The sequence below is a fragment of the Vipera ursinii genome (genome assembly GCF_947247035.1).
Source record: "Vipera ursinii genome assembly, chromosome: 2".
Classification (NCBI taxonomy): Eukaryota; Metazoa; Chordata; class Lepidosauria; order Squamata; family Viperidae; genus Vipera; species Vipera ursinii.
Genome location: NC_139513.1, coordinates 293,580,898 through 293,608,554, shown reverse-complemented (window position 1 = coordinate 293,608,554; position 27,657 = coordinate 293,580,898). Strand labels below are relative to the sequence as shown.

The following is a 27,657-nucleotide window of genomic DNA, read 5'->3' as shown; positions in this document are numbered from 1 at the left end:
ATTCAGAGGCAATTTCATCAACAGCCTGGACCGCCTTCCCCTTCCGAAGGGTCAAGCGTGGCTTTGAAATGTTCCTTGCCAAGATTACAGGAAAACCCCAAGGACTGCCAGGAAACCTTTTCAGATTCTCCAGCATCTTGCACAGAAAAATGAATGAAGTAACTTGCATTGCAGTGTATTTAGCTTGCGTGCGTTTGATGTAAAAAGGGTGTTGCAAATTCAGAGGGAGTAATTCATTGGGATTACTCTTTTAAGTAAGGTCTTTTAAGTCTCTGGAAGCTACTCGAAGCTGTGGCAGACAGGCTCAGCCACCGTCCCTTCAAGTACGAAGCCCAACCTAGAAGGTGCTTTGCCTTTTCCTGCCTGAAGCCCAAAAATGTCAAAAAAAATAAGATTTGTCAGACTCAAAGCACAAATGGATAGCTTTGTAAACTCGGTGACTTGCACATGGGAAGGGCTTTAATGAGAAATTCCCAGACAATGCATTAAATAAAATTATATTATGGTTACTTTATGAATTGCGGGTAAATGAGCAATGTTCATGAATTTCTGTTTTGATCTTGTATTCAGTGATTTCCCGAAAAAACCAGCATAGCTTCTCCATTCTTTTAACATTTTTCATGGTGTGATTTTTTTTAAGCAAAAGAAGACAAAGTTGTGATAATTGAACATGATAAAAAAATGGTTTTTTGGAATTACTTGGTAGCCACACATTGCAGTGAACAAGGACACACATTCAATTTTGCAGCTACTATGATTTTGGGCCGAGCTGGGACAAAAATAGCAATAGAATAGAAAATAGAGTAGAATAGAATAGAATAGAATAGAATAGAATAGAATAGAATAGAATAGAATAGAATAGAATAGAATAGAATAGAATAGAATATTTTATTTATTTATTTATTTATTTATTTAGTTACATTTATATACCGCCCTTTCCCTGAGGACTCAGGGCGGTTTACAGGGAATTAAAAAATCCACCATACAAAAGTTAAAAAACCAAATTAAAAAATATTAAATTGACCCTGTACACTTAAAACCCCAATTAAAAATTTCTCCTCAGCCTGGGCCCGAGAGCTCAAAGAGCCAGGTCTTCAGGCCCCGGCGGAATGATCGGAGGTCGGGGGCAGTCCTCAGCTCCACCGGCAGCTGGTTTCAGAGGGCAGGCGCCCCCACTGAGAAGGCCCTATCCCTGGGTGTCACCCGCCGGCAATCTCTCACCGGCGGGACCCTGAGCAGACCCTCCCTGTGGGAGCGCACTGGGCGAAGGGCGTTTGATGCCGGCAGCAGGTGTTCCCTCAAATAGCCCGGACCCAGGCCATGTAGGGCTTTATAGGTAATAACCAGCTTTATAGGTAATAACCAGAATAGAATAGAATAGAATAGAATAGAATAGAATAGAATAGAATAGAATAGAATAGAATAGAATAGAATAGAATAGAATAGAATAGAATAGAATAGAATAGAATAGAATAGAATAGAATAGAAATGAAATAGGAATAGGATAGGATGGGACCTTGGAGGTCTTCTAGTCCAGCCCTCTGCTCAAGCAGGAGAACCAATACCATCTCAGACAAGTGACTGTGCAGTCTTTTCTTAAAAACCTCCAGTGATGGAGCGCCCACAATTTCTGGTGGCCAGCTGTTCCACTGGTTAATTGTCCTCCCTGTTAGGAAGTTTCTCCATAATTCCAGGTTGCTTCTCTCTTTAATCAGTTTCCAAGCGTTGTTTCTCGTCCTTCCCTCTGGTGCTTTGGAGAATAGTTTGACCCCCTCCTCTTCTTTGTGGCAGCCCCTCAAATACCAGAAGACTGCTATCATGTCACCCCTATTTTTTCTTTTCTCTAGACTAGCCAAATCCAATTCCTGCAGCTGTTCTTATGTTTTAGTCTCCAGGCCTTGGATCATTTTAGGATCCAGAAAGATCTAGACCAGGGGTGTCAAACCCGCAGTGTCACGTTTTTCATACTTACGACCATTGCAGCATCTCCATAGGCCAAATGATCAAAATTCAGACCCTTGGCAACTGACTCGTGTTTACGACGGTTGCAGCTTCTTGGGGGGGGTGTCACGTGATCCCCTTTTGTGTCCTTCTGACAAGTAGTTGTCAGATTCACTTGACAACCGTGTTACTAAGTTTAGAACTGCAGCGATCCGCTTAACAACACTGGCAAGAATGGTTGTAAAATGGGGAAAAAACTCACTGAACAACCGTCTCACACTTAGCAATAGAAATTTGGGGCTCGGTTGTGGTCGTAAGTTGAGGACTACCTATCACGTCGTATAGGTAGTTGCCGGGTGAAACGCTGTGGCTCTTTTTTCCGTCGAGTGCTCCATCGGCAGCCGATGAAGTTCCCCTTCCCCACTTCGGATCCGTCTCAGATTTGCCTCTGGTAAATACAAAGCAGCTGCCCTTTCAGCATCTTCTAAAACCCTTGGAAAAAAACCTCCCCCCCCCCAAGCCTCATCTGGAACTAATGTAGCTGGTAAAACAAAGCTAAGAAGAAAAGGCAATGTTTGTTTTATGTGGGATGAATGGCTTCAGTTGGGGTCCTTCTAATTTGGCCATTAGGAGGGTTATTAAAAAGGAGCATTACAAAGGTGGTTTCCAGAAAAAGATTGTTTTTGTTCTATCTTGTTATTATATTTGATTATAGCCAAAGCAGGGAGTGCTTTATAAATAGCCCTTCATTTCATTCCCCCAGCAGAGAGGAAAGAAAAAAAACCCAGTAATTTTACTGTCTTTATGCATTGGTAGATGCTAAATTGCTCCCTTATATTGCTTTAGTTCCTTAAAGCAAATGGCATTTTAGAAGTCATATTTAATTTCCCCTTACATCCTTCGGCGTGGGGACCCTCCGGTTGAACAACAGCACGGCTGTGCCCGTCGCCTTTTAGAGGAACTACAAGTTTTAGGGTGAACATTGTACCTTTGGGGGGAGCCTATCGCTTTCACTGTAGGTAAATTCTAGGCAATACAGGAGGTTGCAGACAATTGTCCGGAGTGACGGAGGGGAGGACTCTGGGCTGGCTGTCTCTAGGATTTGCTGTGGAGAGCTGTGGGCTGCCTGAATAAATACAAAAGCAGCCGGAATGCTAATTTTTAAAAAATCATGCGCATCTATTGATGGGACATAGCCATACCTTTCGTAAGTAGTTGGCAGTAAGGAACAATGGGCAATTATTCAGATGCTGTGGGAGTTGGTATCCCCCCCTCCTCCCCCCTTCTTCTCCCTTCCCCCGTCTTCTCGCTTCTCCCTATTTTGGACAGAGAAAGTCGTCACCAGGCTAGTGAGGGCTCGGATGGCTGGCACGGGAAGGCTCTTTCGGATGTATTTAGCTCTGCAACTGGAAAAGAGGTTCCAAAAGAGATGTAGGAAGCCAAAAGCTGACGCAGTTCAAGGGTTTCTCCAGCATGCCGTACTTACGGGATTGTGATCTAGATCAGCGGTCCCCAACCTCGGCAGCTTTAAGACTTGTGGACTTCAACTCCCAGAATCCCCCAGCACCCCTGAGCTAGAGTTCAGCCGGGAAATAAGGGAGAGGAACTTAGCCCAGGGGTGTCAAACTCAATTTCATGGAGGGCCGCATCAGCATTGCGGTTGCCCACAGGGGGCCGGGTGGGTGTGGCCAGGGTGGGCGTGGCCTACTGGGTGGACGTGGCTAGAGTGCCTATGGCCTACTGGGTGGGCGTGGCCAGCTCTACATCGTTGGCATCAAGGGTGCCTATGGGGGCCTGGGCAGGAGTGGGACAGATCTGGGGGTCTCTGGCAGAAGGAGGGTCTCTGGGCCAGGGCCAAGGCAGTGGGGGCCGTTCCCTCACTGTTTCCAGGATGGCTTCACGGGCCACATGAAACCACTTCGCGGGCCGGGCCCCGGGCCTTGTGTTTGACATGTCTGACTTAGAGGAACTGGTTAGGACAGGCCTCTGTTGAGAGACATACCACCTTTGTGTAAATTTCCTCAAGCTGAAAACGAGACTGTCCAGGTGTAGTCATAGTGATTTTGTTCTGTGGGACGCTATTTATTCACTAAAAATGAAACTAGACTAATGTACCGAACTCATTTACTTATTGTCTACCAGCTGTTCCCGTAGCTTTAAGTGTCTACTTGTGGTTGGTGGGAAAATGTTTTTGAGGTGGTGTTTATTTGCAAGAAAGATGTGCATGAGCTGAGGGAGTCCATGCGTGAGAATTGGGTCTGACCATCAATCGGTTTTTTAATTGAATGATAATAGAGAGTTAAGACACTGTAAGAAGCCTTCTTCAGATAATGCCTTACAAAACACACACACACACACACACACACACACCATATATGTGTGTGTGTGTGTGTATCTAGATAGATAGATAGATAGATAGATAGATAGATAGATAGATAGATAGATAGATAGATTTCTTAACCAACGGCTCCAACGTCCTCCAAGGATGCTTCCAAGGTCATGTGACCATCATGACTATGTGCCAAAGTGCACAGAATGTTGTTATCTCCCCCCCAAAGTGGTACCTATTTATCTCCTTGCATTTCCATGCTTTCAAGTTGCTAGGTGGGCAGGAGATACACACATACACACACACATTTGGGGGGAGGGTGTGCCTCCCAGGCACGTGGATTTGGCAGGTGAACAATTATAAGTATGCCCAAAAGCACATAGAACAACACATACTAGACTTACTTTCGCTAGCAGAACAAAAGAGAGAATATCACAGCAAGTGTGTTCTGTATTTTGGGGGCAGTCTTGATGTTGAATGACGTGGGGGAATAAAGCTGACATTTCAACCAGGACTGCCCCTTAAGGGTGCACTCTATGCAGTCCAGCCTTCATCCTGGCGAGTGTGCTTCTAGTACACACACACACGCACACACACACACAGACACACACAAAGGAAAAGTAAGATATAACCAGAGACACAAATATCTAAGCCTCTATACTAGGACCCGGTTCCAAGTTTCCTACTCACCCTATCTGTGCGGTCTTCCTCCTTATCTTTTTCCCAGCATTTTGCTCGATGGAGGAGGAAGAGCAGAAACATCGCATTGCTTTGCAGCGGTTGTACAAAATTTCCCACACAAGAGTTTCTCTGCGTGCCTGGCCACATAGCCTGCAGAGGCTTGGCATGGTTTTTATGTATTTACTGTTAGGTATTTATTACGATGATCCGAAACCGAACTTGCTCCCTTCCTTCCATATCTAACTGCAGTTCTGAAGTCTCGCCATCCCTCTAACCTCCAACTTTGTTTTTTCCTAAACCTTTCCAGCCATGATTAAATTTGCCTATAAAGGCAGTCCTTGAGTTACAGCAGTAATTGGGCCGGTCCTACATACACCATTTCCATGGCCAATTGTTCACTTGCGGTATTCAGACAACATCTAAACCTTCAGGTCCTTCACCTTTCTTCCCAGAGCTTCGGAGTCTCCGTCATAGCTGCTTTAACAATATTTATCCCTACACGGAGAGTCTCTTGCTGCCACTTATGACCCTCATGGCTCCATTGTGTCTTATGTTTGTCGGTGGAAGATGGATAGCATCCCGCATAAGCCTCCAGGTCTGGGCACCACATAGCTGTTCTCACCAGCGGCTCTCATCCTCCTCGTTCTTGTCTTGTAGACACATCCCTACTCTGTCTTTTTTCTCTTTGGTTTCCTACAATGCTATTTAAAAATAAGATGCAGTAGGGAATCTCTTGCTCAACCTCCCTTTCCAAGTTCTACTGCCAGTTAGGTCTCCTTTCTTTTAGGTTTGGTAATGTGATACACTGAGGAGTATAAGAGGATCCTCTTGACCTCTTCCCAGTGGTGGGATTCGGCCGGTTCGCACCGCTTCGGCAGAACCGGGAGCCAATTTTTCGTTGCCCAGGCCCAGAACGGACTTCTGGAAGCGGCATCCGTCAGTTGTTCACATATTTGAATCCCACCACTGCCTCTTCCTGGTTGTCCATGCTCACTTCTCATCTGACTGGTCAGCAAAGTCAAAAGTCGGCATGGGGCAACGTGCTGTGGCCAACTCACCACGATCAGCTTGCCATGGGCAACTCGACCCGGCCAGTTGACTACAGCCAACTTGCTGCAGAATTCACCTAGTTCAGGGGTAGGCAACCTTGGCTCGTTTATGACTTCTGGACTTCAACACCCAGAATTCCCGGACCAGCCATGCTGACTCAGGAACTCTGGGAGTTGAAGTCCACAAGTCATAAAAGGGCCAAGGTTGAAGACCCCTGACCTAATTCCTTTTATTTTTGTTGACCACATTTTCATCAAAATTATTTTACCCCTTATTTCAAAGGAAATCATTCCTACGACTACCAGCTTTTGTAATGCTTTGATGAATAGTAAAAGGAACTAATCCCCTGTTGAATTGCCCCACCGTGGATTGTCCCGTGGTGAATTGGCCGCGACGAGTTGGCCGTGGTGAGTTGTCCTAGACAGGGGTAGGCAACTTTGGCTTTTTTATGACTCGTGGGCTTCAACTCCCAGAATTCCTGAGCCAACTAGCTCAGGAATTCTGGGAATTGAAGTCCACAAGTCATAAAAGATCCAAGGTCGCCTACCCCTGTCCTAGACCCCTCCAAAGAAGCCAACATTTGGCCTTCCGGGGCAAAGGAGGTGGCTGACTCCAGAAGTTGGTTGAATTTGGATATCATTAAAAGGCAGGAAATTGATATTTTCATTGCCTATTTCCCCCCATGGAAAATTAGGTCTTCGGTCTCAGATTCAAAAATGGCTGCATCAGATTTCTGCGGCTCAAATTCAGGAGTATTTGTTATTCTTGAACAGGAGAGGCCGGGCAGCGTTGCTTCGGTAGTTTTCCATGCCTTGCTTTAACAACTTGAGAAAATAAAAATAAGTCTTTTATTTTTATTTATTTTTTAACTAGTGGCATCAGTCCACGTGGCCCAAAAGTGCTGCATATATATCTGAGGGAAAAGAGAAAGGAGGGTTAAGCTCCAAGCAAATGCTGCCTCTGCAGATAGTCCTTTTTTTATAATGGATTGTATTTCTGAAGAAACTAGGTTGACTTGAAACCCAGGTTGCCTCAGGCAAAACTCGTAAGGGCTGCTGCTGATTTTTGTTTCTCCTCACATAAGGAGAAGGGAAAAAGAAACACAGCTTGGCCCTGTTTGTCTCAACACACCCTCAGCCTGGGGAAAATGAAGAAGTCCTCAGGATTGTGAATTTTTCCAGTTCCCACACTGATCTTTTCAGCTTGTTTGTACGTCCGAATCACAGGGGAACTCCCGTTGCACTGCTGTGGCGTTCAAAAATATTTAGTTTTCGTTACTGTCGTTGTTGTTACTGCTGTGATTATTGTTTGCCTCGTGTTTCACTTGTCGGTTGACGTTTCATCTTATGGCCTGTTAATAAAAATTCTGCAGAAATCTTAGCCTTGAGTTCTCACTTTTAATTTGGGAGCCAGCAATCGTCCCAGGCCGACAGAATCTCCTTTGGTGATAATTAAGTGGCTCCAAAGTGGATTTACGAAAGACGGTGTGCTGGTTTTGTCTCTCGTGAATGCAGACTCCAGGCTTAATTTCGTCACTTTTGAAAGCACATCTACCAAGGCAGGGCAACGTAGCTTGCAGGCCAGCTCTTATTACAGCACCTGAAAGTGTTTTAATTTGGCGCACCTTTCCTGGTGTACGAAAGGGAGGAAGCGAAGGGAGGGAGGGAGGGAGGGAGGGAAAGAAGGAGAGGGAAAGAAAGAAGGAAGGAAAGAGAGGGAAGGAAGGAAGGAAAAAAGCAGAGGGAGGGAAGGAAGGAAGGAAATCTCCAAAGAAGAGAATATTCAGCGCTGTTGAACTGTGGGGTCCCTGCTGCTCCGTCTGGCTCCTTCATGAAATGCCTGCAAGCAAACAGCCCAGTCAGTCCTGGAAGCAACTCCACGGGACCCTGTCGCCTGTCTTACAAACAGAAATCCTCCGCGGTTCTCAACTTCTTCATCTTGCCAAACCAGGGCTGCTGAAACCCATCCCGGATATTCCTCCCACTCCGCGAATGTGTTACACTTACGTGTACGTGCGTCCATACGGCATGGCCACGCTCCGAAAAACGTAGGCTGTGAAGACGGGGTGAGAAAAAATAACCTGCAAAAAGCTCCTGATTAACTTGAATTGTCTGCGGAGTCAGATAACCCTTTTTTAAATAATAATAATATAATAAAAAAATCACTCAAGAAAATAACCACTCACCACGTTTATCTCTGAAACAGCAGAAATATCAAGAAAGAATAAAGATGGAGAGGGGATGAAAGGAAGGAGAAACAGTTCTTCTCCTAAGGAACAACGAATCTTCCAAGAAATCCAGCCTTTTTGTCGCCCGGCTTGACTGTTTTGCGGCTTTTAACAGCTCCATTTTCTTTTTTAAATAAGGAAAGTACAGTAGGAGGACAGGCAGCCCTTGACTTACGGCCTCGACTGAGCCCAAGATTTCCATCGCTAAGCAAGACAGTTGTTAGCTGGGTTGCGCCTCCGACTCACTTAACAACTTTTTTATCGTTGTTGTTAAGTGAATCGCTGCAGATCTTAAGTGAATCATAGTTGTTAAGCAAATCTAGCTTCCCACATTTACTTTCCTCGTCGGAAGCCAGCTGGGAATGTCACAAAAGGAGATCACATGACTCGGGGCACGGCAACCGTCATAAATACGAGTCAGTTGCCAAACGCCCGAATTTTGATCCCATGACCCTGGGGGGCGGGGGGGGATGCTGCTGTGGTCCTACGTGTGAAAGCCTGTAATAAGTCACTCTTTTCAGTGTCCTGGTAACTTCAAATGGTGACCAAATGAACGACTGTAAATTGAGGACTGCCCGTGCCCCTTCATTTACAGGTGGAACGGAGGGAGAGGAATGTTGCTGTCCAGTTACAACTTTGTGACACGGGTTGTTGTTTTTTATTTACAGACGACTGAAAAATCATAGTAAGAGAGCCTCAGCCTTAAAAACCATCAGCAAGCTGTACCATCATGTATTCCACATTTTTAAGCTGTCGCAAAAAGCTTGTTAGATAAGTAGATTTATTGCAGAGAATTAGGGAAAGTTCTTTGGCTAACAGCACCCAGGAATGCTGCCCCATATATATATATATATATATATATATATATATATATATATATATATATATATATATATATATATATATATATATATATATATATATATATATATATGGATCTTTGGTTATTCGGGGTTTTTCCGCGTAGAACTAAAGGTGTAGGGGCGACGGAATCCCATCCGTCATCATCAGGCTGGAGGCTTCTGCTTCCTTCTGCCTCCAGCCTGATGATGACGGATGGGATTCTGTCGAAACGTCGCCCCTACACCTTTAGTTCTACGCGGGAAAAAACCCGAATAACCAAAGAAAATATATATATATATATATATATATATATATATATATATATATATATATATATATATATATATATATATATATATATATATATATATATATATATAATTTTACCCTTAAGAGGAGACCTTTATTTAAATTCTGTAACCTAGAAAAGTGTTGCGTCTCCCCTTCCTTGAATGTGGGAAGCCATCTGTCAGGGTTGATTTAATTTGGATTCTCGCCCCGAGCTGGGTATTGGATGCAGTGACCTAAATGCTCCTTTGTAATGCAACGGTTCTGTGTTTCTCTCTGTATGTTCCGGTTACAAAAGCTCGTGCATTCTGCCTTCTTCATAAAATAGATGTGACAGTACCAGGTCCGTGTATTTTAATGTGGCTTAGATTGCTACTACTGAAAGCAAGAATTAGTGTATGATCCCATCGCTTTACCCAGTCAGATAATCAGCATCAGAAGCTTAGCAGAATTGACGGATTCTTCCAATTCTTACTTCGTCTGCTGCTGTTTTTTCCACAGCTGCCAACACAGTTATAGGCTTTCCCAAGAGGCCTTCGGGTTGGGTCTTACATCCTCTCTTCGGGATTTATATTTTTTAAATTTTTGGTGCAACCCTTTGCTCTCAGTCTACGAGACAGGATGCCGAGTAGCGTCATAAATGTTTGTGTTTATCAGAATTCTTATCCAGCATTAAATAGAATAAACTTCAAAAAAAATGGGGAATGTCGCAAACAATGCTTATTTTCAAACAATGGTATGTGTCTGCGAGTTCTGCAAAGTCCTATCTTTTCCTTCCTGTTTGTACTTTTTGCATTAAGGGACGAAGGATGACAAGTATGAAGAACTCCTGAATTAGTTGTCTCTGCACGAATAGCAAAAATAGCACATCGTGGTGAATCATGCTAAATTTTTATTAATGTTTTCACTAGGCTGTACCTGTAAAACTTAGTTAAAAAGTCAGTTCTGCACTTTCAGTTTTAATATATTAATCTTTGTTAAGGACAAACCGGCATAATTGCTACATCTCCCTTCCCACTTATTATTTTAAGTATATTACTCAGTGCAGGGGGTCCTCGACTTACAACAGTTCATTTAGTAACCGTTCAAAGTTACGACAGCACTCTAAAAAGGGACTTAGGACCACTTTTCACACTCACAACCGTTGCAGCATCCCCCTGGTCACATGATTCAGATGCTTGGCAACTGACTCGTACTTACGACGGTCGCAGTGTCCCGGAGTCACGTGATTCCCCCTTTTGTGACCATCTGACAAGCAAAGCCGGTGTGGAAGCCAGATTCACTTAACAGTGACTTAACAACTACAGTGATTCACTTAACAACTGTGGCCAGGAAGATCATAAAATGGGGTAAAATTCACTTAACAAGGGTCTCACTTAGCAACAGAAATGTTGGGCTCAATTGTTGTAAGTCGAGGACTACAGGCCTAGTCACCTCGGGAGATGCACTTACATCTTCCTCGCGTTCTGAGTTACTGTATGGTGCCATCTAATTGTGGCTTGGTGTGTAAGAAAACAACAACAACCAGATAGCAGTTTCGAGCTGAAAGACCATCATCCTATTGAAAGGATCTGGGCTCGTTCTGAGGAGTGCTGCCGGGATCTCTGGGAGATCTTTCCTTTCGAGGGTTCTCCAGTAAGAGCTATGATGGATGGCCAGCAGCGCTTTTGGGGTCCCCAACACCCCCCCCCGGGTCCATGAACTGGTACCGGGCCTCGGCAGGCCAGCAACCGGTCCGCACAAACTAGCGAAGCCCCCTCCGCGGGATGCAGGCAGCACACAAAACCAGGCCCCCTCCGGTCCGTGGAAAAACCTCTCCCCACGGAAGCGGTGGTCCCCGGTGCCCCGAAGGTTGGGGGGGGCCTCTGGCTTAGACTGCTCACCTGGGGAATTCTGAACTCTCTTGCCAAGATCTTCCCCTTCCTCGGTTGGGACCCTAACAAGGAATCAGCCGAGTACGGTTTACCCTTGAGTATGCACGCACGAGGTTAAATGCCTAAACCCTGCTTTTTCCCCCCTGTCTTCTCATTTTATGTAATTTTCTACTTCATTAATGTTTGCAGCAATCTTTCCCACCCCGTCCAAATATTTTGAAAACAAACGCTAACTTCTCCAGCCAACAGAGATGACGACTCCACGGTATCTGAGGAGGAACATTCGAGTTCGTGATCCCTTTCGGATCTTTTTAAAAACGCTTCGCTTTTGCCGTCGGACACAATCAACGTGCCTCCTTCCTCGTGCAGTTACTGCCGCAAACCGCTCTGTGCTTCCCAAATGCCGTTCTGTGTTTTTCCATTCCTACTTATCTCCTTAAGATGTTTTCCTCCGGTAGCTTTAGGTTTTTTGAGTGTTTGAAGATGGAAATTGCTTACATAGTGAATTCCAGCAAAGAAATCATTTCTTTTCTGTGGCGTTAATCTCCCCTAACGTGGACTTACATCCCACCCAGCTTCAGAGACTTCAAGCAGTTGACAGCTGACGGGAAAGTGGCAACCCAAAGCCCACACAATCATCACAATGCTACAACTCAATTGCCAAAGGCCTACTGAAACAAAATCATTTTCATGGCTAGAGAAAGTAAATAACCAGGATGCCTGACGCATCTGGATTTTTCCACGGTGAGGAATCACCACGGAGGATTGTGGAGACAGGAGCCTAAGCATCGTTTCCCATCTTGCGCATGTGGGCCGGGCAGATTTTACTTCGAAATGTTGATGTTACAACAGTGATTGGTCTCATTCGAGACGACAGCGAATCTGCCTACAGACGGGAAGTTGAGCCGCTGGCCCTGCGGTGCGGGCGGAACAATCTTGAACTGAACACACTCAAAACTGTAGAGATGAGAGTGGATTTTAGGAGAAGCCCTCCTGTCCTGCCCCCTCTTACCACACTGGACAACGCAGGATCAACAGCAGAGACCTTCAGATTTCTGGGTTCTACCAATATCTCAAGGCTTAAAATGGACACCGAACATCAAAAACGTCATCGGGAAAAAAGCACAAGGAAGAATGTTCTTCCTGCGCCAACTCAGAAAGCTCAGACTGCCCAGGGAGCTGCTGATACCGTTCTACAAAGGAATTTTTGAGTCTGTCATTTGCACCTCTGTAACTGTCTGGTTTGGCCCAGCAACCAAACAGGACAGACGCAGACTTCAGCGGATAGTTAGGACTGCAGAAAAAACGATTGCAACCAGCCTGCCTTCCACTGAGGACCGGTGTGCTGCGTGAGGCAGAAAGAGGGCTGTGAAAATATGTCCAGTTCCCTCACCTCCTGGACGTAAAATGTTTCAACCTCTTCCCTCCAGACAATGCTATAAGGCCGGGGTCCCCACCCCCTGGTCCATGGACCGGTACCGGGCCGCAGCAGGCCAACAACTAGTCCGCACAAACAAGCGGAGCCCCATCTGTGGGATGCAGGCAGCACACAAAACCACGCACCCTCCGGTCCGTGGAAAAACCTCTCTCCACCAAACCGGTCCCTGGCGCCCAAAAGGTTGGGGGCCTCTGCTATAAGGCATTGCACCCCAAAACAGCTAGACACAAGGACAGTTGCCCCCCCCAAGCCACTACTGTGCTAAAGAGCTAATTCCCACAACAGTGTCTTATGGCCTGGGGTGTGAAACCACCTGGAAGGGCTGTATTACTATTACCTTTCTTATCTTTCCTATTCCCTATTTCCTTAGCTTCTTTTGAACATATTTGTTGTTTGTATCTTGTGATTTATGTTGATTGCTTTTATTAGCATCCCATGACTATCACTGAATGTTGTACCTTATGATTTATGGTGATTGCATTTTATGATTATGGTCATGATTTATCATTTGTGGCTTATATGTACACAGAGAACTTACGCACCGGAGACAAATTCTTTGTGTGTCCAATCACACCTGGCCAATAAATAATAAAGAATTCTAAAGAATAATCCATTCAGTCGCGTCGGACCCTTGGCGATTCTGTGGGCCGGCTCTCCCCACACCTTCCCATCTTGCGCTGCTTCTTTTGAGTTGTTCTGTGCTTTGCCTGGGGTCAGCTTTGATGGTGTCCAGCCACCGTGTCCTTTGGTGGTCTGGTTTCCTTTTACCCACCTCGAAAAGAAAATCCCCCAAACAGATCCTTTCCATACTTTTCAGCTCATGGATCCAGTTAAATTCTAGTGGTTTCTTCACAGCAGCCCGCAATTCCCAAATTGTACGCCCCAGCACACAGCTTGAGAACTGGGGGCTTAGCAGAAATAATAAATTCATAGGGCCACTCCAGGTTATTTTACAGTTTTGAGAGAAACGCACCGATATGAGGGTCGTCGTTCCCAGAGTGCACAAGTTGGAAATCATGGCCCTAAGAGGTTTATATGTAGGCGATGTGAATATTAGCCGTGCTCTTTTGCTCTGCCTGAAATTGTTCTGGTTTTCTGTAGGCACGTTTTTAATCTCCTAAAAGGTTCGAAACAAATACTATCCAATCTGGACGGTGGTCTGCAAACAAGCCATGTTCATGGCCATGATTTTTGACATTGCATTTATTATCTACGTCAGGGGCGTCAAACTCGCAACGTCACGTGACATGTCGCGACGTATCGCAGTTTTTTTCCCCATTGCCGGCAATGGGGTGGGCGCGGTTTCGGCATGGCGCATGCCAGCGGTTTGACACCCCTCTATCTACGTGATCTTCCATGTTGAGCTGAGGTAGACCCGTGTTCATCAGCTGCAACTCCACATTTTGAGGCTGCCTCAGACTGTTGCTTAATTTTACACCCCAGGTAGTCCTGCAGTTGAGCCCAATAATTTTGATTGTTAGGCTGTAGGGCGAGGACTGCCTGTATTTACCAAAGGGGAAGGGGCGAAACCCAATTTCCCAGGAATCGACCCCAGTCAGTGAATATCAGGAATTGTTATTTTATTTTATTTTTTCCTAGAAAACAGAGCATGCTCATTGATCTAGGTTTGCCCCTCTTGAGCGTAATGCTTTCCCTCGAGAGAAACACTTACAGCCCTGGAAGAGAGCAAGGCCTGGTTTGAGCATTCTCGCTTTTCCTGAATAGCTGGTCTGTTGACAGATTGTCATTCGTTCATGGACTCCAGTCTGCCACTGAACCCCAGCTGCAGGAGGAAGTTGCTCTCTTTCCTTGCCTGCAGCCCCCCCCCCCATGAGATAAGTAGCCGGTCACTGTGGGGAACCATCACACTGCACTAAATAAACATTTGGCTTGAAGGAGTCCCGCTCCTGTTAGTTTTTAAGATGAATTACCTTAATATCCTTCCCCTAAGATCCTAGCCTATCAGGGACGTGGCCTGGAGGATATTTCTGCTCATGTTCGTCTAAGTCCTGTGCTTTATATTCCTTCCTTGATAAGACCCTTCCTTTTTCTTGCAAACACAACCCTAGACCGGATTTAAGGATATGCAACTTAAAGATATTCGCACTTGGCCTAGGGATCATCGCAAGCCACCTCACTCCTCTCATTCAGATGAATCCTCAAGTTGCAAAGCAGGTCAACTCTGAAGGGATAATGGTTCTTTTGACATATTTTGTTGTTTGTCCTGCTAATAGTGTAATTTGTCAGGAAACGGTTCTATATATACGTATGAATGAATTTAACTACATAAAGCACCCTGCTGCAGAAGAACAGAACAGAAAATATGGAATGGGATAGGATAGGATAGGATAGGATAGGATAGGATAGGATAGGATAGGATAGGATAGGATAGGATAGGATAGGATAGGATAGGATAAAGAGAGAATGGAATGGAATAGAATAGAATAGGAACAGGAATAGAATAGAATAACTTTATTGTCATTTTTTTGTACACTAATCGGCATACGTTAAAATGAAATTTCGTTGCATTCAGCCCTCAAAGGGTCACCTTCGATATACACTACATAAATATGACAAAAATAAATAAATAAATACAGAATTATGCATGCACTCCCACAGAAAGGTTGCATATGAAGACAGATTGCACCTTGAATTGAAAATGCAACACACTTATTTTATTTATTTATTTTTATTTTAATTCCATTTATATCCCGCCCTTCTCCGAAGACTCAGGGCGGCTTACAAGCTTAGCATTTTACACATTTCCTTTTTTCCTCCCCCGTCCATAAATTTTATTGAAGACTTTACCTTTTGTTGTTGTTGTTGTTAACTGAAAATGCAGGAAATCCAAGGGGTGCTTTTGAAAACTTCCTAGATCGATGATAAATGAGATGCATATGTTTCTCCCATGGTAACCCAAAACAAATAAAGCAAACTTTCTGATGATTTCTAATTAAGCCAAGTTTTCTTTTTTTCTTCTTTTTTTTGATTTTTTAAAATAACAATCTTTAGTGCTTAGTAAACAGCGTGTTGTCTGGGTTCATATATTTAAAAAACAATAATAATTTCTATAATCCCATAATCAATGTGTTAATTAATAATATATTTCCTTGGTCTTCTCTTCTTCCACTATTATTCTACTTTTATCAGCATTTAACAAATATAATTCTTAATATTTTCAATACATACACAGTTGAATATAAACATTTTTCTTGTGTTTGTACAAATAACAGTTAGCTCGGCCTATGTAACTTCTTTGCTAATCAGCTTATATTTCAGTTATGTTTATGAAAATCATCTTATTAAATCACTATGTATCATGTCTTCAAATTTCTTATTTAAGTTTGGATATAGAGGGGAAATTAAACTTAAAGAAGCTCACACATCTTAAAGCCGCTCAGGCTGAGGAAGAGATTGAAGATGCCCCTGGTTAGGACACAGGCAGATTCAGGAGTGGGATTTAAACCAGTTTTGAATGGGATCCTATTTCCCTTCAAGGATCAGGTCCACAGCTGGAGAATATTTCTAGATAAAGCAGAAATTCAGATGGTAGTTAAAGCCAGGAGATCCTTGTTCAGATTACGTTGGTGCCCTGACTATGTTGGTCAAATTACTCTTGGCCCAATTTATAGCTGGTTTAGTAGCAAACATCTGGGAACTGGATTACAGCAACACACTTTTAGAGCTAAGCGATCTCATGTGTAGGGTTGAAAGAGATCCTGTACAGAGATCCTGTACACAAGTTACTCAGTCATTAATGAGTTTGCTATTGGAGGTGGTTAACTTCAGTCAACCCTTCCTTCCTTCCTTCCTTCCTTCCTTCCTTCCTTCCTTCCTTCCTTTCTTTCTTTCCCTCCTTCTCATTCCCATCTCCTTCCTTCCTCTTTCTTTCTTTCTTTCTTTCTTTCTTTCTTTCTTTCTTTCTTTCTTTCTTTCTTTCTTTCTTTCTTTCTTTCTTTCTTTCTTTCTTTCTCCTATACCAAATTCCAGGTGGCTTCCTTTTAGAGAAGGATTCCACATCTTCCTCGAGAACTTTCTTTATGCAAAGAGCTTCTTTGATGTGATAGAATTTGTCACCCAATTCAGGGAGGGCCAGCACCTAAATACATCCGAAGAACACTCGGAAAGTTATCTTGGCTATTGTTAACATTTCAGAATTAGAAGCCAAGCGAACGTTTTTACAAGGGGAATGTTCACAGTTCTTCCAGAAGTCTACGCTATGAAGTACAAAAACGCTAGACTAATAAAATGTCTTTTTCACATGGAGAGCAGCTGTTGCGTTGAAGGATAACTGCTAAAATCTTCCTTACTTAAGCCTCTGCCTTGAGGAGAAATCCCAGTTCCGTACTTTAGTTGTTCTGCAGCTGGGAATGAAAGTTATTGCACAGGAAAATCAAGCATTTTTAGTAATGGTGAAATGTTTTTATTACATTGTTTATATCTGCCCTAATGCCATGTCTGTATTCAGAGATGTCAAAGCTTTGTACTGATAGTTTAAGACAATGAAAAACGCTACTCTCTGTTGATAGTATTTCACCACCCTTACAGTATATGCATTTTGTCCTTGACTTTCTGCTTCTTCTCCGACCTCTTTCTTCCCATTTCTCAAAAGTCCAAAAGTAAACTACTATTAGTCATGTACAGGGTAGCTGAAAAGGAGGAATAAATTAACTGCGTTTCTCCTTGAGCCCCCCTGCTACAGTTCTACACTGGGAGGGTTAGGTCCTTGTCGAGAAAATAATTTCTGCAGAACTGTGCAGTTTGATGGAATTCACATGCATTTGTTGCATGTAAAGCTACCTGAAAGGTCACATACAATTGCCTACATTTTTAAAAATAACAAAATCACTCAGTCTGCTGAACCTTTTGAGATGGATGATTTATTTGTATTGCCAAGCAAATAAATTTTACTGAGAATCAAATATGGAAATAAATAAAAAGTATTATGTTTCATCAAAATTATGTGCGCTGCTAAAAAGTTTAATGAATTTTTTTCTTGAACGATAACCTGGGGAAAAAGTAATGAAGTATTCTTATATCTGTTTTATGTATATTAATAGCTGTCCTGACTGGAAATTTCTTTCTTTCTTTCTTTTAGGCCCAGGATTTGAATGTAATTGAAGAAGTCATTCGAATGATGTTAGAAATAATCAACTCCTGCTTAACAAATTCCCTCCATCATAACCCCAATTTAGTGTATGCCCTGCTATATAAGCGGGATCTCTTTGAGCAATTTCGAACTCACCCCTCTTTCCAGGATATAATGCAGAATATAGATCTGGTATGTACTTAATATCGTCTGTCAAAACGCTATTTAAAATTTAAAATAGCTACTTTTATTGTGTATAGATAGTAGAATAGAATAGAATAGAATAGAATAGAATAGAATAGAATAGAATAGAATAGAATAGAATAGAATAGAATAGAATAGAATAGAATAGAATAGAGCAGAGCAGAGCAGAGCAGAACAGAGCTGGAAGGGACCTTGGAGGTCTTCTAGTCCAACCCCCTGCTCAAACAGGACAACCTATAGTACCATCTCGGACAAGTGACGGTCTAGCCCAGGGGTAGGCAACCTTGGCTCTTTTATGACTCGTGGACTTCAACTCCCAGAATTCCTGAGCAGCCATGCTGAGGGGAAAGGGAGAGGTTTCCAAGCTGAGCCAGGCTGACTGAGGAATTCTGGGAATTGACTTAACGACTTAATGTTAAGTCAGCCACATGGTTGTTAAGCGAACCTGGCTTCCCCACTAACTTTGCTTGTCAGACAGTCGCAAAAGGGGATCACGACCCCAGAATACTGCGACCGTCATAAACATCAGCCAGTTGCCAATCGTCTGGATTTTGATTACCTCACCATGGGGAATGCCGCAACTGTTGTGAGAAAAACAGTCATAAATCACTTTTTTCATTATTTGGGTTGAAGATTATGCAAACTGTAAACGTGAACCTTTCAAAGAGGTCAAAAATAACTTAATTGGATATAAAATTTACTAGCCCTTATTTTGACAGGCCCCTTAGTTGCCACCTTTCCTCTGCATTTAAGGCCTCCCACTAAAATAGTCCCCGGGTGTCGCATTTGTTTCTCAAATTAACTGTTCATCTGCTGGTTATGTCAGCGTTTTTATATTGTGCTTTTCATTCGACAAGAATTTACCATTAAATTTTCTGTAGAAGTGGAATGTGAAAGCTGCTAGTGTAGGAGAATTTAAATATTTTTTATATTGTGAGAAGCCAACTTTGGCAAAAAAAAAATGCCTCCACATTTCCTGGCCGAGAAATGAGAAAAGATCAGATGCTTTTGAAAGGGCCTCAGATTGCTTCAGCTTTCTAGCAGGCGAGGATATTTCCTTTATTTGTTGCTGCTTTGATATGAGAATGTGCTGCTTTATCCGCTGAAGGGTACCTAAAGAAACATATAAAAAATAATCTAGACACATTTTAAAATAAATGAGTAAAAATATGCTCTTCCTCCAGCCAAATTCTGTAGGAATATAATATTATTTTATTGCAAACACAGCTGTGAACATCAGTATATTGGAAGAAATAAATCCGTGCTTATTTATTCAATAAGCTCAGAGGAATTGTAACAGACAAACATAAATTTTAACGCTCTCGAAAAGCAAATCAACAAGTATAACAATGATTGGAAAATGCTGCATCTACGCTGAATCTTGGAAATCAAAATTTATTAAGGAATTCTTGGCAAAGACATTTCAATAATGTAGTTTGTCACTTGTCATTATTTGATCAATTGAATTTATATTTTCCTGAAAAACTGTTCAACAAAGTTTACATATGCATTTGTTTAAAATAGTTTCTCCAAGCTTTTCATCGAGTGATCAGCACGGCAGGTTTACATATTAAAGCCAACGTAGGAACAGTATTATGGTACAGAATAACAGGAAAACAAAAGAAAAAATAACAACATCAGCTATTCTTGCCAGGTCTTCCAAAATTCTGCAAAAAAAAAGAAAAATAAAATAAATAGTATTTTGACTTGCTCCCAAAAACCCATCATTGGGGAAATTCGCCAAGTTGCCAACCGAAGAGTGTTTAATAAGCATATATCGCAACTGTGGTTGTGAAAATTGGAAGAAAAGAGGCTCCTTTTTGCTGGGGTGCTGGAGGAGGCTCCTGGATATTCTGTGGACAGCAAAGGCGACTGACAGGCAAGTGCTGGCATGCTTAACATCAGATGTGTCGCTGGAAGAAGAAGGGAAAAAAAATCACAAAACAGCATCTCGCTTACTTTGGCCGTGTCACGCAGGGGGACTCACTGGAAAAAGCAGTTGGAAGAGTTAATGGTAAAAGGAAACCAGGCCACCAAAGAACACGGTGGCTGGACACCATCAAAGCTGATACCGGTCAGTGCATAGAACAGCTTAAAGAAGTACCGTAGGATCAGAAGATCCTGGCCAATAGAATCGCCAAGAGTTGGACACGACAGAATTGACAACGTCATCATCTCACAACTGGGAAGATCTTCTCCTGAGTAGCCACCAACTATGCTTTGGACGATGGAAAAGGTGAAATAAAATTGGGCTTAGCTTTGTTAAGATACGTTGGATGGGACAGTTTAAGACTTTAAACATCAACACCAGCCCTTGACCTGGACGCTAATAGTGTACAGAGCAGATGAATCTTTTTGGTCAATTAGATAAATCTAATTTGTCCTAGAAGATACAAATAATTACTGCAGAAGTAGGCGTGGATAAAGGCCAGATGTATCTCCCTGCTAATATAGGATTTCGTGAACTTTCCTTTATTATCCTCCGTCCCTGGATATCAACTGTGGTTCTGCTGGGGAGACCAGTGGTGTCTTTGCTCCCAGGGTTCTGCGTTGAGATGATCTGGAGAAGAAGAGCGGGCAGCCACCTTCCCCTGTCTTGCTCACCACAGGGTGATTGTGCACCTCCCACCTTGAGGATTTTGGCCCTGGCAGCAAAGGCCTTCTCTACACCTGAGAACCTGTCAACAAAAGTGCATATAGTCAAGGCTATGGTCTTCCCAGTTGCAATGTATGGCTGTGAAAGTTGGACCATAAAAAAGGCTGAGTGCCAAAGAATTGAGGCCTCTGAACTATGGTGCTGGAGAAGACTCCTGCGAGTCCCTTGGACCGCAAGGCGATCAAACCGGTCAGTCCTAAAGGAGATCCACCCTGACTGCTCTTTAGAAGGCCAGATCCTGAAGCTGAAACTCAAATACTTTGGCTACCTAATGAGAAAGAAGGACTCGCTGGAGAAGAGCCTCATGCTGGGAAAGGTTGAAGGCAAGAGAAGAAGGGGACGACAGAGAATGGGGTGGCTGGATGGAGTCACTGAAGCAGGAGGCGTGAGCTTAAATGGACTCCAGCAGATGGTAGAGGACAGGAAGGCCTGGAGGAACGTTGCCCATAGGGTCGCGATGGGTCGGACACGACTTCGCAGCTAACAACAACAACAACAACACCTGAGAGGAGCCTTCCCTAAAGATAAAGGGTGGAGTTGCAGGCAGAGCAGAGTGGATCTTGCCAGTGGTAATGAAGGGATGTCAAACAGATCCACTCCACCCACCTTCTTGAGAGGGAAGGATGGAGAACCGAAGAAAGCGATGAAAGAACAAGCCAACTCAGGGAAGAGAGGGACAGCGATTAGGAGGACATCCGCTTACGTGGAGCTCTACTGGCTGACTAAGCTGGTCCAGTAGTAGAGTAGAATAGAACAGAACAGAATAGAACAGAGGATAGGAAAAGATAGGATGGGATAGGATGGAACAGAACATTAGAATAGAGAATGAATAGAATAGAACGGAACGGAACAGAACAGAACAGAATAGAATAGCTGGAAGGGACCTTGGAGGTCTTCTAGTCCAGCCCCCTGCTCAAGCAGGAGAACCTGTACCGTCTCAGACAGGTGATTGCTTTCATGTTCCCCGTCCCAGCTTTATTGTACAGGTATCTCTGGAGAGTCTCAGTCGTCCAGGTCATAGTTTTCCCGGAGATGCTTTTTCAACGAGGCAAGTGGACGTTCTTTGAAGCGAACCATCTTCAAAGAAAAACAAGGAAGTCCACCTGCCTCATTAAAAAAGCATCTTTGGGATATTGTATGGGTTGTCCTGGACTTGCAACCATTTGTTTAGTCATCGTCCACAGTTAAAGGGCAGTGAAAAAGGTGATTGATGAGCGTTTTTCACACTGACCGTGGCAGCCTCCCCACGGTCACATGATCAAAGCAGGAGTTGCCAGCAGACTCTTTGAAGTGACCTCCGATAATTAACTTCCTCCGCGGTGCCTTCCTGTTGTCCTTCGCCATCCTCTTTCCTTCCTCTTTTTTTTTTTTTTAAAATAAGGCTCATGCGGGACATCTTGGAGTCCTCTCTCCCTGCATGAGGAAAGGGGTTGGGAAAGCCCAGACCACAGTCTTGCCTCCCTCAGAACACAACGGAGATTGTTGTGCCAAACTGGGACACACAACCATCCCTTCAGCTCTTTAGCCGAAGGAAACAAGTCAGAGGCTTCACAGCAGAAGCCGGGCAGGAACCAGGCAGGAACCAGGGTTCTTCCGGGTCAGGGGTAGGCATCCTTGGCTCTTTTATGACTTGTGGACTTCAAGTCCCAGAATGCCTGAGCCAGCCACGCTGAGGGGAAAGGGAGAGGTTTCCAAGTTGAGCCAAGCTGGCTCAGGAATTCTGGGACTTGAAGTCCACCAGTCACAAAGGGGCCATAATTCCCCCATGCTGTTCTGAGAAATTCTGGGAGTTGAAGTTCGCCAGTCAGGAAGGGGCCATAGTTCCCCCCTGCTGGCTGAGGAATTGTGGGAGTTGAAGTCCACCAGTCACAAAGGGGCCATAGTTTCCCCATGCTGGCTGAGGAATTCTGGGAGTTGAAGTCCACCAGTCATAAAAGAGCCAAGGATGCCTACCCTTGTTCCAGGTCTTTTAAACTCAGTAAGATGAAAAGATGGTCCATCCACCTGGCCCAGCCTGATGGCTTCCACAACAGGGTGCAGCCGACAGCTAAACAACTAGAGGGTGTCTCTAAATCAAAAGCTACTCCTTGTTACAGGTAGTCCTCAATTTACAGCCATTCCTTTAGCGACTGGGTTTTTTTAATCCCATTTATATCCTGCCCTTCTCCGAAGACTCAGGGCAGCTTACAATTTAAGCACAAACCAATGTGCTTACAACAATGAAGTTACAACGGCGCTGGAAAAAGTAACTTATGACTGTTCACACTTACAACTGTTGCAGCATCCCCAGGGTCACGTGACCATAATTTGGATGCTTGGCAACTGGCGTGTATGACGGTTATGTTATCCTAGGGTCATGTGATCACTTTTTGCAACCCCCCCCCCCCCCGGCAAGCAGTGGGAAGCCAGATTCATTTAACAACCGGGTTACTAACTTATCAACTGCAGTGATTTGCTTAACAATTTTGGCGAGAAAGGTCATAAAATGGGGCAAAACTCACTTTGCAACTGTTTTGCTTAGCAACAGGAATTTTGGGCTGAATTGTCATTGTATGTCAAGGGCTACAGTCCCGGGGTAGGCAACCTTGGCTCTTTTATGACTGGTGGATTTCAACTCCCAGAATTCCTGGGCCAGCCATGCTGAGGGGAAAGGGAGAGGTTTCCAAGCTGAGCCAGGCTGGCTCAGGAATTCTGGGAGTTGAAGTCCACCACTCATAAAAGAGCCAAGATTGCCTATCCCTGGCCTAGGCCTAGGCCGCTTTATGACTGGTGGACTTCAACTCCCAGAATTCCTGGGCCAGCCATGCTGAGGGGAAAGGGAGAAGCTTCCAAGCTGAGCCAGGCTGGCTCAGGAATTCTGGGAGTTGAAGTCCACAAGTCACAAAAGAGCCAAGGTTGCCTACCCCTGCATCTAGACCTATAAAACAAAGGAATCCCTTGCCGAAGAGGTTTTAGCCACCCCTGTTGCTGTAGAAGAGAGCGAGCAACTCTCCCTCCCTGGTCTTCAGAAGATGCAAAGAAAAAAAGTCCAGCGGCAGAAAGAAACACTCCGTGCGTCTTATACTTCTAAAGCTGAGCTTAGTGTTATTTGCAGAATACACGAATTACGCTTGCTTAGATTTGTGGGTTTGAGTTGTAACAGCTCTAATATCGTGCAGATAAAAAACATCTGGGTCACTTAGTAACCAAGGCTAGTGTGAATTCTGTTTTCATTTATTGCTGAAGTCTGTTCCAGAACTAAGTGGACTCCCCTTCTGGCAAAGGTGCTTTATTCCCCTCGCTGGCAGTTGCCAAAGCTGGACTGAAGTCAGGCGTCTTATAGAAAGTTGGCTTATTTCTTTTGTTCTGTTGAGAATTTTCCTGCTAGATAAATCCATCTGATAAGCAGCCACGGCAAAGGAACTCGGAAAGTAGAAGGCAGATCTAAATAAACGCTGGAGAGAAGAACAGTCAAACCCTTTGCTACCTTCTCAGTTGTTCGCTTCTGTGGATGCCTTTGTGTGCTCACAATGAAGAAGTGTTATTTTTAAGCGATCAGGGGTGATTTAACGGGCCCTGTTGGGTTTAAAAGGAGGGAGGCAGCTATCCTGAGCTATCCTCATAAGCACAATTGAGCCCCCAGATTCTTTGCTAAGCAAGACGGTTGTTAAGTTACTTTACAATCCTTTTTGCGTCAGTTGTTAAACGAATCACTGCAGCTGATAAGTTGGTAACGTGGTTGCTGAGGGAATCTGGCTTCCCCGCTGACTTTGCTTGTCAGAAGTTCACAGAAAGTGATCACGGATCATCCCGGGTCACGGCAACCGCCATAAGGCGCGTGCCAGTCGCTAAGCATTTAGATTTGGATCACGTGACCACTGGATGCTGCAGTGGTCCTAAGTGTGAAAAATAGTTTCACCCGGCTGGCTGAGGAATTCTGGGAGTTGGAGTCCACAGGCCGTAAAGGGGCCTCGATTGCCCACCCCACCCTAGTGAATAATATTGCAAAGTATTTGGAACCGGAAACCAATGTAGCAGATAAAAAAGGCCCATTTTTTCCCCTTCTAAAAAATTCAATTTTATTACAAGTACTCTTTGTGATGTAGCATTGTTTTTTTTTTTAAAAAAAAGGTCTACTTCTAATTGGATGCTTTTCACATCTCGGAAAGAAATTTGTTTAGGATGTGCAGTGAGAAATTATTAGTATCAGCGAAGCGATTTCATTACTGAGTACAGTAAACGCTTTTTCTGCTGAATTTCATTTGCTTTGCACTTTTTCCTCCAAGGCCCTGGGTGCAGGCCAGAATAATCTTCTGCTCCAGATTAGGAGGCAGTGTCTGTAGTTGCTTGCAGCAACGGTGGGTGTGTCTCATCATCGGAATCCCTGAATAATCAGATCATCAGCTCTCTTTTGTTTTACTAATAGCAGCAGAGTTGTAAAGGCCTAATGAGGCCTAATGGCTCCAGGTGGGTGTCTAATTCTTTGGGTACAAAGGAATGGCAAGCAGCAAACCATTTTCAAAGCCTTGAAGGAGATTATTAAAGGAATGGTAGCAGCCTCAGTGGCGGGGCCAATATTTCTGTCTACCTGATTTCTCGAGATAAGGTGTATATTTAGAGAGGTTGCTAGACTGGTTGATATCCCTTTCAGAATAAGAGAGTTGGAAGGGACCTTGGAGGTCATCTAGTCCAGCCCCCTGCTCAAGCAGGAAACCCTACCACCATTTCAGACCATTTCTTCTTGAAAACTTCCAGTGTTGGAGCACCCACAACTTTTGGAGACAAGTCATTCCACTCATTAATTGTCCTCACTGCCAGGAAATTTCTCCTTAATTCCAAGTTGCTTCTCTCCTTGGTTAGTTTCCATCTGTTGCTTCTTGTCCTGCCTTCAGGCGCTTTGGAGAATAGCTTGACTCCCTCTTCTTTGTGGGCAGCCCCTGAGATATTGGAAGACTGCTTCCATGTCTCCCCTAGTCCTTTTTTTCATTCAACTAGACATCCCCAATTCCTGCAACCGCTCTTTGCACGTTTTTAGCCTCCAGCCCCCTAATCCTCTTTGTTGCTCTTCTCTGCACTCTTTTTAGAGAGTCTCAACATCTTTTTTACATCGTGGCAACCAAAACTGGATGCCGTATTCCAGGTGTGGCCTTACCAAGGCATTGTAAAGCGGTATTAACACTTCATGTGATCTCAATTTTATCCCTCTGTTAATGCAGCCTAGCCCTGTGTTGGCTTTTTGGCAGCTGCAGCACACAGCTGGCTCCTATTTAAGGGATTGTCCACTGGGACTCCGAGATCCCTCTCACAGTTACTACTACTGAGCAAGGTACCACCTATACCACGGGTGTCAAAGTCACCACGTCATGTGTTGTGACATGTCACAACTTTTTTCACATGGCTGGAGCTGGGGTTGGTGCAGCCTCTGCATGGTGCAACCGGCCCGTTGGCCTGCAGTTTGACACCCCTGACTTATACTACACCTGTGCATTTGTTTTTTCTTGCCTAAATGTAGAACCTTACTTTTCTCATAATACACTGCAAAACCAAAGTAAGGCAGGCGCTGAAGTGGAAGTTAAGTCCAGATAGGATAGTTCAAAGGTGCTTTTCAAAAGGCTACTGGAAGTTCTTGGTAAGTTAATTAAAGTGGTTAGATGTTTTGCAAAGTTGTAAGTGGCTGAGTTGATGCCACTGACAAATAGTGGAGTGGAGTGGAGTTCCCTCTGTGGATTTTGGGGAGTCCATGTATACATGGAGTGGCTTCCCCAGGGCAAAGGCAGGAGTATTGTGGCTTATCTGTGGTATCAGCGGTTGTTACATTAATTTGATGACCTTTTTCTTACAACTGCTGATAGGATCTCTTTTTGTAGCTCATGCGTAGGCAGCAGTGTCCTTCGGAAAACTGTTTACCTTGGCATTTTAGCCATCTGTGTTCAGGATACCCTTTTTTGAGGTGTAGTCAAACTATTCCTGTATTCCTGGGTTATCTTTGACCAGTTCGGGCCATAAACAAATGCCACCTGCTAAAATGGCAGCATGTGTGTCCACTGGGATTTTTAAAAATGACAACCCAGGTGTTGATTATCTAGGAAAACTGGCAAAGCAATTGGCTTCTGTGGCACAAAGCAGCAGATGTGTACATGATGCTTTAGAACAAGGGTCTTCGAACTTGGCCCTTTTATGACTTGTGGACTTCAACTCCCAGAATTCCTCAGCCAGCCATGCTGAGGGGAAAGGAGAGGTTTCCAAGCTGAGCCGTGCTGGCTCAGGAATTCTGGGAGTTGAAGTCCACGAGTCATAAAAAGAGCCAAGGTTGCCTACCCCTGCCCTATACCATTTCAGATAAATGGTTAGATAAAACTGATAAATCAGTTGAATTGGGCCTTCATGAGTGGCCCTGGTCTTTCGTACCTGACAGAAACTTATCTTTTAGTGAATGTGGTGTTTTCTACCAACCAACAATTGGGGGTTTTATCCCCCCCCCCAAAAAAATAAACTCCCATAAAAGTAATTTTCTGGTAAAGCAATTATTTTAAGAAACTGGTATATAGTGATAGTATGCACTAAATGAGGAAAGTAGTAGAAAGTAGAAAGATAATGATAAGATTTGAACAGAGGTCATTGTGGGTATTGACAGCTTAATTTCCTAGTTCTCTGTGCTACAAGCAATCATTCTTAACTTGTAGCCCGTGAACCCCGGGGGGTCCCCAACATCATCACAGGCGGTCTGCAAATGTTATGATTTATATGTTAAGGCTCGGTGGTCCGTGGCCCCAAAAGTTATTTAAAAGAGATCCGTGGTAAAGAAGAGGTTGAGAACCCTGGCTATACAGATATAGATGGACATTTTTGGATCACAATTATCAAACAAGAAGCAGATTTTAAACAATACTTAAATTCTGGCTCTTTTGGTTCATCAATATTTAATCTTATTTTTATTTATTTTTTGTAATATATTTTATTGATTTTTTTAAAAACATAAATCATTTAATAATTGGTGAACAGTGTGTTGTCTGGGTTACATTTGTAAAACAATCATTAACAATTAACTTCTATAATCC

The 27,657-nt window shown here is 43.7% G+C and overlaps 1 protein-coding gene across 4 annotated transcripts in view; it reads left to right on the top strand.

Moving 5' to 3' along the window:
* Positions 1 to 27,657, top strand: part of DYM (dymeclin) — a 241,093-nt gene that overhangs the window by 162,600 nt on the left and 50,836 nt on the right. For all 4 annotated transcript variants that reach the window (XM_083354838.1, XM_083354837.1, XM_083354839.1 and 1 more), the window contains one exon: positions 17,770 to 17,952. In XM_083354838.1, coding sequence (XP_083210964.1) covers positions 17,770 to 17,952 — 183 coding nt within the window. The remainder of the gene's footprint in view (positions 1 to 17,769; positions 17,953 to 27,657) is intronic.